The 13,442-nt window shown below is 45.6% G+C and overlaps 1 protein-coding gene and 1 long non-coding RNA gene across 2 annotated transcripts; one reads left to right on the top strand and one right to left on the bottom strand.

The window, feature by feature from the left end:
- Positions 1-1,738: 1,738 nt before the first annotated feature.
- On the bottom strand, positions 1,739-3,626 carry TWIST1 (twist family bHLH transcription factor 1). The gene is made up of 2 exons (XM_066353879.1): positions 2,835-3,626; positions 1,739-2,311 (listed from the first exon to the last, which is right to left on the bottom strand). The coding sequence occupies exon 1, from the start codon at positions 3,498-3,500 to the stop codon at positions 2,877-2,879; it is 624 nt and encodes a 207-aa protein (XP_066209976.1). The 5' UTR covers positions 3,501-3,626; the 3' UTR covers positions 1,739-2,311; positions 2,835-2,876.
- Positions 3,627-4,102: 476 nt separating this feature from the next.
- Positions 4,103-10,793, top strand: LOC136384051 (uncharacterized). The gene is made up of 3 exons (XR_010747517.1): positions 4,103-4,301; positions 5,952-6,009; positions 9,197-10,793. It is a non-coding gene; the product is annotated as an uncharacterized lncRNA (long non-coding RNA).
- The last annotated feature ends 2,649 nt before the right edge of the window (positions 10,794-13,442 follow it).

The raw sequence follows: 13,442 nt of genomic DNA, 5'->3' as shown, positions 1-13,442 counted from the left end.
AGTTAAGATAGAGATTACCTTCTCAGCAATGATGGTCAGCTCCATCCTGATGTACGTCAAGAAATCTGAAATATCAAATAATCAGACCAAGCTAGTGAACAAGGCGATTCCTCCATGAACAATTTAGAAAATGGAGGTGGTTGGATGATACACACACACAAGAGAATTATTACCATCCTGCTGCTTTCCCTCCAGCTTCTAGGGCACTCTCCTTACTTTACACACACACACACACACACACACACACACACACACACACACACTCTCTCTCTCTCTCTCTCTCTCTCTCTCTCTCACTCACTCACTCCAGAAATACACCCACACATGATTACTTTCCCATCTCGTTTGGTAAAGGACTAGCAAAATCCAAAAATTAATTCCCCAAGCCATCACTGATCTTTTAATATAAGTAAATGCTCCAGGCTGCCTATTGTAAAATATGGCCTAAAATATTCACAGTAATAAATTTACAGTCAGCATTCTGTGATGACGTATGGAGAGGGAAACAAAAACCTTCAGGCGATATAACAACCTCAACCTGAGCTGAGCACACAGGATCTGTTTGCGTTCATACATTTATTTGCCACAGTCATTGTTTGAATTAAGCATCCAAATCACTTTTCAGTTTGAAACACGTCAATGCAGTGAACTTGATGTGAAAGTCATGAACTAAGTGATACAGACTTACTGCTTCTGCTGATACTGATGATAAAAGCCAAGGTTTTCCTGACCCAGAAATACCAAGAATGAAATAAAAATCAAGCACCATTTGTTCCTGTTATTGTTTTTGCTTAACTTCATCAGATTTCATGTACATAAATATAACAGGGAAAAATTCTGTGTAGTTTTGGATAAAATATATTTGCTAATGAACTGACTAGAAAATGAAGAACTTTAGCATTTAAAATTGCAATTGTTCCAATAGTTACCGGGGGATACTGAAAGTTCACGTTCTTTGTTTATAGTCTTTCACTCCACATGTTCATTACAGCTTGAAGCAGCAGCGTGCTTCCCAAGTGGGTAACATCAAAATGGGAAAGGATTCTTCACTTTGCCTTTTCTTTTTAGCAAACATGACACTAAATGTCATTTTCACTCGTTAAGCAAATTACAAAATGAATTCTCTTTCCTGCTGAATTAAACCCCATTATTTTCTATGCATTTTCTTCATTTATGTGTATATAAGTTGATAATTTTAATAACACTTTATGCATCCTTTCATTGAAATGAATCCATTATTTGAAAGTCCTCGGAAAAAATGGAGAGCATGACAAAATCACACAGTAACAAGAGAAAACAGCGCTGGCTTTTTACTGCTTATTTGCATTTAACTTCTACAGCTGCCTCTTCAAAATATAAGCAAGAGGTGTGAGTAACAAATTTTATTTTTTTGCCGTTTGGGGTCCTGATAAGAGATGGAGAGATGCTACTAAGCCCACTGAACACCAAACTGAAATAATAATAAAGCTGTCTTTCTAAATACCACGCCTGTACCTGTCAGTCACTGGTTTATTTGAATTGTTCACTGCTTTGTTTATATTCGTGCCCCCTCCCTCGTGTGTGCCTCCAGAGTTAGACAAGCAGGTATTTTCCTCCAACTTAATTCTGAGCTTTAAAAATATAGACCAAACTCTAAGGTTCTTAAAATTTTCAATCATATTTATTTATTGCAGAAAAATAATATACAAAGATATTTACAAAACAATCATAAAAATATGAATGCATTTAGACACCGGATCTATTTGCATTTTACCATGGGTCATCAATAAATAAATAGAATGTTGTTTTTTGTATTTTAAGGTTTTTTTTTTTCCCTCAGAGGAAGACTGAAAAGAGTAATCAACTGACTGTGATTTGCAAGTCAGTTTGATTCCAGTATTTTTATTTCTAAAGGTGTTCTTTAAAATTCCTCTGATTGTTACCATTTTAAAATGGAGAAAGTCCATAATGATGCCTTTCCTTTCAGTGGCTGATTGGCACGACCTCTTGAGAATGCATGCACGAAAAAATAAAATAAAAACATTCTTCGTCATTAAAAATTAAAAAAAAAAAAAAAGGAACACAAACAACTGTTCAAACTTCTATCAGAATGTAGAGGTGTGAGGACGGTGCCGCTGCCCGTCTGGGAATCACTGTCCACGGGCCTGTCTCGCTTTCTCTTTTAAAAGTGCGCCCCACGCCCTGTTTCTTTGAATTTGGGTTCTGCTCTTCTAATTTCCAAGAAAATCTTTGGCATATATATTTATTTTTAGTAATCCAGCTCCAGAGTCTCTAGACTGTCCATTTTCTCCTTCTCTGGAAACAATGATATCTGCAAAAACCCAAAAGAGGGTAAAGTTGGTTATTGAGTGGGTCTGTGGCTGTTTTCTAAGACTAGTGAGCACTGTCCTTATCACCACCACCGAGAAATTACGCTGAACAACCTGGAAGGATTTCAGCCCAAGGGCAAGAGGAAGTGGGTGGGCGGAAAGAAGGAGGAGGTGGAATTTGGAAAGATTGGTTGTAAAGAGAACGAAACCTTTAAAGCCAAAAGAAAGGGAGGCGCTGGCAACTGTCCTTCCCCGTGACCCTTGACTCGTTCTCAGTCTTCCCTCCTGTGTGTCACGCACACTCATCCACACGCACACGCTCATAGGGCGCATCCCTCACTCCCTGGCCGTACCGAACAGCCTCCAGGGACGCTCAGGGGCTGGGGTGGCGGTACCGGGGTGGGTGGGCAGGCTAAGAGGGGAGCGGGAGAAGCGGAGGAAGGCGCGGTGGGCAGGGATCCGCGGCCTGGCCGTCAGTCCTTCTGCACCTGAGCGGCGAAGGGGCGCAGAAGCGCCGGTCCTTACCTAGGTCTCCGGCCCTGCCGAGGGGGTGGGGAGCTCCGCCTGCTAGTGGGACGCGGACATGGACCAGGCCCCCTCCATCCTCCAGACCGAGAAGGCGTAGCTGAGCCGCTCGTGGGCCACATAGCTGCAGCTTGCCATCTTGGAGTCCAGCTCGTCGCTCTGGAGGACCTGGTAGAGGAAGTCGATGTACCTGGCCGCCAGCTTGAGGGTCTGGATCTTGCTCAGCTTGTCCGAGGGCAGCGTGGGGATGATCTTCCGCAGCGCGGCGAACGCCTCGTTCAGCGACTGCGTGCGCTGACGCTCCCGCACGTTGGCCATGACCCGCTGCGTCTGCAGCTCCTCGTAGGACTGGGGACTCCCGCCGCCGCTGCTGCTGCCGCCGCCGCCCGCGCCGCCGCCGCCGCCGCCGCCGCCGCCGCCGCCGCAGCCCGCAGACTTCTTGCCGCGCTTGCCCTGGGCCGGGCTGCCCGGCTCCTCGCCGCCTCCGACGCCCCCGCCGGTGGCCCCGCCGGGCCCCGAGCCCCCGCCGGCGCTGCGCCGGCTGCTGCGCCGCTTGCGCCCCCCGCGCTTGCCGCTCGGGGGCTGCTGCCGGTCCGGCTCCTCCTCGCTGTTGCTCAGGCTGTCGTCGGCCGGCGAGACTGGCGAGCTGGACACGTCCTGCATCATCTCTCGGGTGGCAGTGCGCGGCCTCGCAGGCCCGGGGCAGAGGGGCGGCCCGGGGAAGAGGAGGAGAGCCGGGCGCCTCAGCCCGCCAGCTTCCCCCGCGCGCGGCGCCGGCCCGGGCGGTGCGGCCCGCCGAGGAGGGCGCGGGAGGAGGGACGGGGAGGATCTCCGCGGGGAGGGCGCGTGGGGGAGGCGGGGAGGGAGGCGGGAGGGGGAGGGGACGGTGTGGATGGCCCCGAGGTCCAAAAAGAAGGCGCTCAACGGCCGCAAGCGCACCCCGCTCGGCCTCCTGGAAACGCTGCCGGGGCCGGCGAGCCCGCGAGGTGTCTGGGAGTTGGGCGAAAGCTGCCGACTTGGAGGCTCTTATATCTCTGTGCAGGCGGAAAGTTTGGGGGCAGCAGTGTCATTGGCCTGACGTGGGGAGGAGGGACTTTTCGAAGTTTTATAGGAAAGTTTCCGCTTTCCAGCCCCCCTCCCCCGTCCCCACCCCCCTTCCTCGGGGTCTAACAATTCGTCCTCCCAAACCATTCAAAACCGACCTGGCCCCGGCGGCCGGCCCCTCTGCCCGCCTCTTTGCTGCCCTCCCCCTTCCCTGCACGCCGCCCTCCGCCTGCGGGCTCGGGCGGTTTTCTTCCGCGCAGGAGCGCGCGGGCCGCGACCCCGCACCCGAGCGCAGCCCGCGGAAGCGGCCGGAGGGGACCAGCGCGGCCGCGGGGTCGGTCCCTCCCGGAGTGGCTGTGACAGCAGCGAGGGCAACAGCTTCTGCGCAGTGGTGATGTCTCATTTCGCCCCAGTATCCTCCAGGTCCGTGGGGCCGGTTGGGGAATGCTGGGCGGGGGGGAATGGCAAGAACAGTGGCAACCCGCGTAGCCCACCCAATGGTCAAGTAGACGGGCCCCCGGAGTCCCAGGGGCCAAACTCCCGGGGCTGTCCGGAGGTCGTGGGCGTTTCTGAAGACGTGGCCGCGCCGCCGGGACTGTGGATCTGCCCCGGCCTGCTCGTTCACCCCTGCCCGAGCAGCATTTGAGCTTCTTTTTGTCTCAATAGTGACCCAATCTAAAGCTTCTCAACGCCCAGGGGACTATGTCTCCGAAGGTGCTAGAAAGAGGCAGAAGTTCATTCTCCCTCGGAAGAGAGTGAGGCCAGAAGGGTGCAGCGGAGCGTCGTCACCGCGGCCCTGAACACTTGAGCTGCTAGCCCAAGGTGGAGGGTCATTTCGTCCACACCCAACTCCCAAATAAGTGGCCTTGAGTGGCGGCTTGTAACGGTTCGCTCAAAAGCGAGTGAGATGGGGGTTCAGCATTGCCTGGACCTACAGAGCTGCGGGCTGTGAACGCCTCCTCTCCCAACTCCATTCCTGCAGGTCGAGTGGTCAGTTACGCTAACTGCAGCCCAAACTCATACTTGGACACATTTACATTTTAAGCATTTTAGTTTAATAACTACTAAGAATCCCAAAGACGGTGTTAGTGCCAAAAAATGGCAAATTGGAAGCTACAAAAGGTTGGTGAGCCGCCGTGGAAGGGACGTTCATCTTTGCAACGGTCGACTTTTTTGGAACCAGCTGGGATAGAAAAAGCGTTTCATGTTCATGTCTTGTGTTGCAAAGCAAAGCAGAGGTTAAACGCAGTAGTCGGTTTAGGGGGTCAGATTTACGGGGGTGCCAGAGTTGTTTGCCCTGGGCTCGGGAACCCTGCGCAGGTCAAGGGCCGCTCTCGCTCTTCCCAGTCTAGACTCGCAGATGAGAATTAACTCAGCGAAGCGCCCCTTTCATGGCCAGACTGAGGGTCTCGGCCGCGGGCATCCATCCGAAGGAGGAACAGGCGGGAGCCGAGGCGACGCGCAGGAAGGCCACGTGGCTGTGCCCCGCTGAGACTCGCAGCAGTTTTGGTCCGGGGAAACTTCGGGGGCTGGAGCGCCCTGGGGCCGGTGAAGGGCTCAGCCTACTGGGGAAATGAGAGTAAGAGGCATCTCTCTTACTGGGGCGAACAAGACTGTGCTGTCTTGGGTGAGGCGACTTGCAGGGTTTGTCTATCACCATTTTTACAAATATTCAGAAACAAGGACCACAGCATGCCAACTGGCCTGCTTCGCCAGTCGCTGCCATATTTTAAAATCAAAGTCTGTCAGAAAAGCAAATTCTACTTGACCTCCACTTAATAGCACTCAGGCAGGTCTCCTTAACACAAAGCGTGCTCTGATAAGTCACCCTTGTGGCTGCATCTTCTGCCAGTAAGAACTTTATCTCTTGGTAGCAGTTAGAGACTAAGCAGAAATTCTGCCCAGCTCTCTACTGAGTGTTCTTTCTTGTAAACCTGAATTGCAGGGTATTCCACAACTGTTATTTAAAAGTAGCTGCAGATATCCTGAAAATTTTCCATCTTTACCTATCTCGGTTTTTTAAAAAAGAGATCCATCACAAATCTTAATTTTGTTTTATTTCTTTCCCTTTAGCTGAAATTCTCAAAAAGCAAGAGGTTGAATATTTGGACGCTTTCCTTTGTGGCTGTGGGTAAGCAAGACATGCAAGTATGGGCGAAGTGTAAAGGAAGCCTTACCTGACCAAGGGGAATTGGGGTGGGAGGTGGGGAGGAGGGATGAAAATGGGAACCCAGAACCTGGAGGAGAAACAGAGTCCTGACAGCGCAGCAGCCACGGGTCAGCAGCCAGCCTGACTTGCAGAATCATCAGTCTCCAATACTCGTTCTTAAACAAGTGAGCCCAGTCCTTCTCCAGGCGCTAAACTTCTAGGGGATGAAGAGTCCTGGCCATTTCAGGGACTGTCAGGGCTGGAGCCCCTCTGCTCTGGATGACAGAATGCTTAGATGAGCATTTAAAATGAATGACCTAACTAGAGCCAGCCCTGCACGAAGTCTTCCTGACCAAGTCAAAATGAATGACTTTAGTTCTGAAAAGAAACTTCTCTTGAACTCCCAACAAGGAGTGGAGGATAAGGATGAAACCGGTTTTCTGATTTGCTCAACTGTTACTTTTTGAGCAGAAGGTTGTAGCTTGCCAAACGAGTTACCTCTCAGACTTCCAGGGCTTGATACTCCCTAGTTTGCAAACTACAATGGTTTCCTGGCCAGATTGTCCTACTTTGCTCATCTATAACTAGACCCTGCCTAACAGTTTATCTAATATTTTCTTATCCACACTTGCTGAGGCAAGAATAAAGACTGGATCCCTTTCTATGGTCTGAGAGCCAGATGTAATTCTATCCTCTGTTGTATACACAACAGTAATGATAACTTCAAAAATATTCAGTTTAACATCTGAAAGCTTAGTTTTACAAGCCTAATTTTGGGATTCTTAAAAAAAAAGTGTTTGAAATTTCCCTTGGAGCCCGGACTCAGCCTGACTTGATAATGTTAGTGGAGCACTATCTTCTTTGGGAATAGCGGATTAATTGCAATTTAATTATTTTGTCTACTTCTAAAATTTTCTGGGAAAAAAAAATGGAACTGAAAACAACGTGTTTTTCTTTTGCACTTGATAATTCAAAACGAGCTTTGTTTTCAAACTGCAAACCTGGCATGTTTATAGTCCTTCCTGAGGAATGTGTGCTGTGTTAAAAATTTTAGGAAAACTGTTAGACGTCACAGAGTGAAGAATCTCATACTGAGTATATGCAATACGTATGCATATGTCTGTACATTTACAGTTTGAATACGCGCTGGCGTTCTCTTAGCAAAGTCATTTATAAATACTTGCAGAGAAGGAAAAGAAACACACACACTATGGAACTGAGAGCAAGCTGGTAAGTTTTGGAGTTGGGTCTTGAATCTGTCTCTACTCTTTCTCCTCAGTCTTTGGATGACCTGCCTGCTTGTGGGCTTTGAGTTGGGTGAAATAATTTCTCCGAATTGTATGAATGAAGCACAGGATCATTCACACAGAAGGGGGCGCAAATTGGAAAAGGCTGCAGTGAGTGGATCTCGGATGATGAGATTGGCCATCGGAGATTAAATCTGGTTTCAAACACTGAACAGGGATTTAAGGGAGAGGACTTCTGTCAAAGTAAAATATAAAGCTTGTGTCAGTGCAAGTGACTTCGATAACTCTATGTCAAATCAGATTCTTTCTCTTATTTCACAGATAGCCTCAGTGATGTTTCAACACCTGGCCCTGACTATGGGATCATTCTCTTACTCTGTTAATGATACGTTAATTCATGAATTTGACTGATTCTGCCTTTCTCTTTTTGAGTTTCTTCAAGAAAAGGGAATTAAAGTTATAAAGATCTGAAATTTGAAGCTTGCAGTTCATTAAGTGAAAAAAAAACCATATCAAATAAGTAATAATATTGCCAACAACACCTCAAATGAGCAAATCAGATTTTTACCTAAATATTAATTGTTCAGATATCTGGCACTGTGCACTCAAAATGAGAAAGAGACAAGGAGACATAACGTGTTGAATTTTTAGGGAGAGAAGAGTCAGGAGCGTGGCGGCGTGGGGCGCTTTGAAGAGGCTTCCCCTGAACCCTGATTGCATTTGCGGCGTTGAGAGTCACGGCCTTATCTTTGCTGCCAGTTAACCTTGGTGAAATATGCTCTGACTAGTTTCAAAGAATTGCTGTAATAATTGAAAAAATAATATGAGGAATTCCTAGGTATTCATATAGGCTTGTGTCAGGGCCACAGTGTTCCCTGCATTTTTACCTCCTTTTTAATCATCTGATAATCGACCCATTTAAATATAAATCAAATGATTTACATTGTGTGTTTTTCCAGCTAAATTTCCCTTTCTAATCACTCGCAATTTTCATCTCTCTTCACTTCAATTTACACAAATGACTTTTCCCCCACAAAGCCTTAAATCCTAGATCCATTGTTAAGATTGATTCTTTCTTCAGAAAACATGTTGTTTTTGCCAGTGACCACAAGAGGACGCAATTTCCCAGAGAACTTTGTTTAAAAAGAAGCTTATGGAAGAGGAAAGCTAGCTAATAGTAAAAATACTGCACAATCAACGAATGTCACTTTAGGGATGTCGAGTTGATTTATGTAACTTTTATTAATTTTTAAATACAAACATGAGTTGGCATTCAAGTCATAGATTTTTTTGGAAAAAATGTATTTTTATTGTAGAACATAAAAGAAAGCATACATTAATGAAAATATACTAAAAGCATTTTAAGGGAAAGTGTTTATTTTACATTTAGCAGGATTTCATACAAAATTTTCAGGGATCAGAAATTTTATTTTCTTAACTGTAGAGTCATGTTTGGCAATGAAAAACAGTTTTTTAAATATCTGATCATTCCAAAATGCCTTTGAAAGTTTAAATTTGTAGTTTTTGGGAATTTGAGATATCCTTACATAAAAAAGATTACATGGAAATTGTTTTACATTTTATCAGTGATATTTTAATGTACATTGTACGTTAAAATCTAAAATTATTTTCAAAGATATAGAAAAATAGGATATTTTAAAAAGATTGACTCCCAAGACTTTCCCAGAATTATTACACATATTCTTTGATTTAATTTGAGGTTGCCTTCCTTTTTCTTCCTATTATTTCTTAAACAAGGTTTCAGGTGTCTGATTGCTTTGCAAATTACCGTTCAGTTAAAGTGAATTGTGTCTCAATATTTTCCTGGAAGACTGTTAATGGTTCTGGTGGGGTGTCATGACAACCATTTGGGGTTCAGTTGGAACTCAGTGCTTTTGCTTTGCATCTGTGTCTTCTTGCAGAGACAGTCCTCATCACATGTGGTGAGGCCCTGCTGGAGGTCTCCTGACTGCGCACACTGGACCAACACACTTGAAAAGAAGAGAAAAGGACAAGAGAGAAAGCAGAGTAAAAATAAGGACGAGCTGAAGAGAGACAGAGCAGAACGTGGAGAGGGGGAAAGATGAAACCAGAGCAAGTGAGCAAAAGGGAATCAACAGAGCGAAGGAAGGAACGGGGCTTGATAAACAAGGGGAATCAAAGGCTTAAATCCCAAGAGAGAGAAAGCAACGATGGCAATAAGTGGAAAATAGAAAAGCATTAGGGTTATCTGCTTCGGTTTCTTCTCCAAGAAATTGTTGGAAGTGGCTGGCTGTGCCTTACTGTAGGCACCTGGTTTTAAAAATCCCTGTCACTGTTAGCCAAGTCATACAAAAAGGAAGCGACAGGGCCACGAAGTTTTTTATTAAAGGTGATGTTCATCTAGTAGGCATGCTCTGTTTAGAATTGGAGCAAAGATGGTGACTTGTCATTGCTGGATCTCAAGGTGGTGAAGGGGAAGACATCTGGGGGAATACTGATGCCCTTACTCCCTGAAAAATGGCAGGATTTCAGACATGTTGTGTGGTTGCTAAGACTTCTGGATCATTAGTTATTTTCCACTTGACCTCTAGAATGGAGATCAAACTGGGTGTTTTTCCCTGTAGTTAATCAGGATCAATGCCTTTGCCCTCTCCACCTCAGATTCCTCAGGGAAAGACATAGTGTAAGTGATGAGTCTTACTCACCCCTACTCAGGACCCTGAGAAATGGTAAGGTTTTGCTTTTGCCTAATGGTGCATGCAGGAGAACTGAATTCTGGTTTCAACTGGTACTAATTAATTATACCATGTTCATTTTATTAATTTTTAAATTGATTTTTGAGAGAGAGGGAAACATTGATTTATGCGTACCTGTATGTGCCCTGACTGGAGATTGAACCCACAGCCTTGGCGTATCGGGATGATGCTCTAGTCAGCTGAGCTACAGGGCCAGGGTACACCACATTTATCGATTTGTAATTTAACCAATTCACCAGTCGTTCATTGTTTTAGTGCTCTGAGTGAGGTTTAGTCTCTCACATCAAGGATGAGAGGGGTAAATGCTGTGATAGATGTTTCTTCTTGTTTAAAAATGATATTATTGGGGTGACCTCGGTTCACAAAACCATAGAGGTTTAAGTGTACAAGTCAACAGAACATCATCTGTCCACTGCATCATGCGCCCGTCGCCTGAAGCGAAGTCTCTTCCCATCCCCGTCTATCCCCCCCTCTGTCTGTGAGGCAGATGTTTTCAAGCGGTGCCAGCGAAGAACACTGGACCTGGTCTGAGGTGACAGGATGTCTTTGCATTTTGGGAAATCTCACTGTGAGGGTGGGCTCCAAATAGACTTCCGGGAAGCCCAGAGGCCTAATGAAGATGGACATGGCTTGTTGGGTCAATATGAAACATAGAGCAAGAATAAGAAATGTGTGGAGTCGGTTAACACACGAGTACAGGTTGCAAACAGGAATGGCCGTGCTACCCAGATCCGGGAATACACAAATCTACAAAGTTAGTATCCTCTCAATAATATCTCCTTTTTTTCTCTCTCTCTCTCTCCCACTTTCTCTCTCTCCTAATTGACGTATTTTATCTTTCTGTCTTGGCTGAAAGACAGGTGGGCCAGACTGGACATCAGTAATGGCGATCCTATTGAAAATCCCATCAATACGGACGCCTCAGGTAGTGGGTTCCCCAAGGTCTTCTTGACTATTCGATGCTTACGTAGTCTTCTTTCCCTTTCTTCTTTAATGATGTTTAAGATGTCTCTCAAGTTAGTTATTTCCGCGCCAGGGTCATTTTTCCTCCTTGTTTCTGTTCTTAGCAGAATCAGTTATTTGTAAATAATACAGCAAGCATCCATTGCAGTTTTCCTGCAGACCCATTACTTCAGCTTTAGTCTTGGAGGGTGAGTGGTGTGAACCAGGTGAGAAGTAGAAAGGGTAAGAAGAAAAAAAAGACATTGGGAATGGCATGGCCAAAGGCATGGAGACATGAGCTTGCATGGTGGCCTTCTCAGAGACTTGTACAGAGTTGTAGATGGCGAGAGCTGGATTGGGTGTGGAAGCAGCTGGAAATGACACAGTTCAGATCACATTAGTCTGTGTGTCATACTAAGGAGTTTGGGTTTTATTCTAAATGCAATTGGAAAATAGAAATGTTAAGCAGGGAAGTACATTGTGTCCGTAAAGTCATGGTGCACTTTTGACCGGTTACAGGAAAGCAACAAAAGACGATAGAAATGTGAAATCTGCACCAAATAAAAGAAAAGCCCTCCCAGTTTCTGTAGGATGACGTGGCAGCATGTGTGCATGTGCAGATGATGACGTAACACCGTGTATACAGCGGAGCAGCCCACGGCCATGCCAGTCAAGATGTGGACGGTACAGAGGAAAGTTCAGTGTGTTCTGTGGCTCGCTAAATTCGAATCCGTGACCAAAGTGCAACGTGAATATTGGCGCGTTTATAATGAAGCGCCACCACATAGGAATAACATTACTTGGTGGGATAAGCAGTTGAAGGAAACCGGCAGTTTGGTGGAGAAACCCCGTTCTGGTAGGCCATCAGTCAGTGATGAGTCTGTAGAGGCCATATGGGATAGCTACCTAAGGAGCCCTAAAAAATCTGTGCGTGAGCCCACATCAAACGGCACTGAATAGGTATGAAACTGGGAGAGTTTTCCTTTTATTTGGTGCAGATTTCACATTTCTATCGTCTTTTGTTGCTTTCCTGTGACCTGTCCAAAGTGCACCATGACTTCGGGGACACACTGTAGACGATTGGATTTATATTTTAGAAATACCAGTCTGTGGACACAGTGCAGAGGATGAATTAGGCAGCTATGTGATTAGGTGTAAGAAGATCTTATATCAACCCACAATATACCTAATATAAGTATATCAGTTGATTTATGAGAACTTGTATCATGGCTGTAGCTATGGGGATGTGGACAGGATAATGGGTAATATAAAATCGAGAGAAAATGACCGGATTGAGGGAGGTTTGGGGACCTCAGTGCTTTATCTGTAAAATGAAATTGGCAATTAGAAAAAGTTTAGAAATATGTGAACTTGGAAGGATGTTAGAAATCATCTAGTCTGCCTAGTCAGTTTTCCAGAGGAACAAGTTTCTGTATGACTGCATGTAGCTAAGATTCAGCGCACTCTGGAACCTGAAAGCGTTTTCCTAAGTGATGAGAATGAGTTTCCTTCTATTTCTGGAAACGGTGTGCAGCTAACTGAGGGCCTACCCTTTTAGGCCAGAAATGAGTCAAATCGGCAGTGAGGTGGTTAGAAGGGGGGCAGGGACCCCTTCCAAAAACTACCTTATACTTCTCATAGTCATGCTTGAAATCTGTCACTTGGTACTCATTAAGTTGGTTCCTGGCATTGTCCTCTGCAGGCTGCTCTTGTAGGTGGCAGAGTCCCCAAGGTGAGGTCACACATTAGATCACCAAAACCTTTGAGTGTATTAGATTATTGGATGTTTTTCTCAAGACAGGAGGGACTCGGGGGAGCCGAAGGACACTGGGACATAGTGGAGAGGCTGTACTGAAAGCAGGGACAATTGTGAAGAAATTTACACGCGTGGTACTAAGGCCTTGGTGATTTTATTTCAAGTGTGGGCCTCGGAAGAGGTTGTGGCACCTGAGCCCAAGGGGGCCTTCCATTATTCAGGGTTCTGTCTGGCTTCAGTTCTGATAGGTGGAGCATGAGTCAGTGTGGAAAGAAGGGCCCACTGCCGTTTCCCACCATCTCGGTTCCTGGCAGGGTCTTAGAACCTTGACATGTGTCCATCAAATAAGGGATACTCTTCTATTTACTGACAGGTGTCCCTCAAGAGCAAACTATCATTCACAATGTCTTTGTTTTAATTGTAATGGGTCTGTTTACATGTAATTGTGTCCAAGACTAGAAATATTTCTGGGGAACATGAAGTGTATATAATGACTGAGAAAAAAAAAATCTACTAATGGTCATAAGCAACCTTAATGCACTTCTAATTTCAGTCAAGTTTTGGGGGAAAAATCATTGTTTAAAATACCCTAAAGAGGGAGACAAAGATGTTAATTCTGAAACACATCAGCAGGCTTGGAATATCTGAAGAGTAGATATTATGGATGAATTATATTTATTTTTTTAATTGGGCTATCCTCAAAGTAGACCGCACAATCTGATATAATTATTA

This window comes from Saccopteryx leptura, chromosome 12 (assembly GCF_036850995.1).
Source record: "Saccopteryx leptura isolate mSacLep1 chromosome 12, mSacLep1_pri_phased_curated, whole genome shotgun sequence".
Classification (NCBI taxonomy): Eukaryota; Metazoa; Chordata; class Mammalia; order Chiroptera; family Emballonuridae; genus Saccopteryx; species Saccopteryx leptura.
The sequence above is the reverse complement of the archived record's forward strand: the minus strand, read 5'-3'. Positions and strand labels throughout refer to the sequence as shown.

Bases quoted from the DNA above. Each gene is read 5' to 3' on its own strand.
- TWIST1 (XM_066353879.1), bottom strand. From the start codon at position 3,500: ATGATGCAGGACGTGTCCAGCTCGCCAGTCTCGCCGGCCGACGACAGC.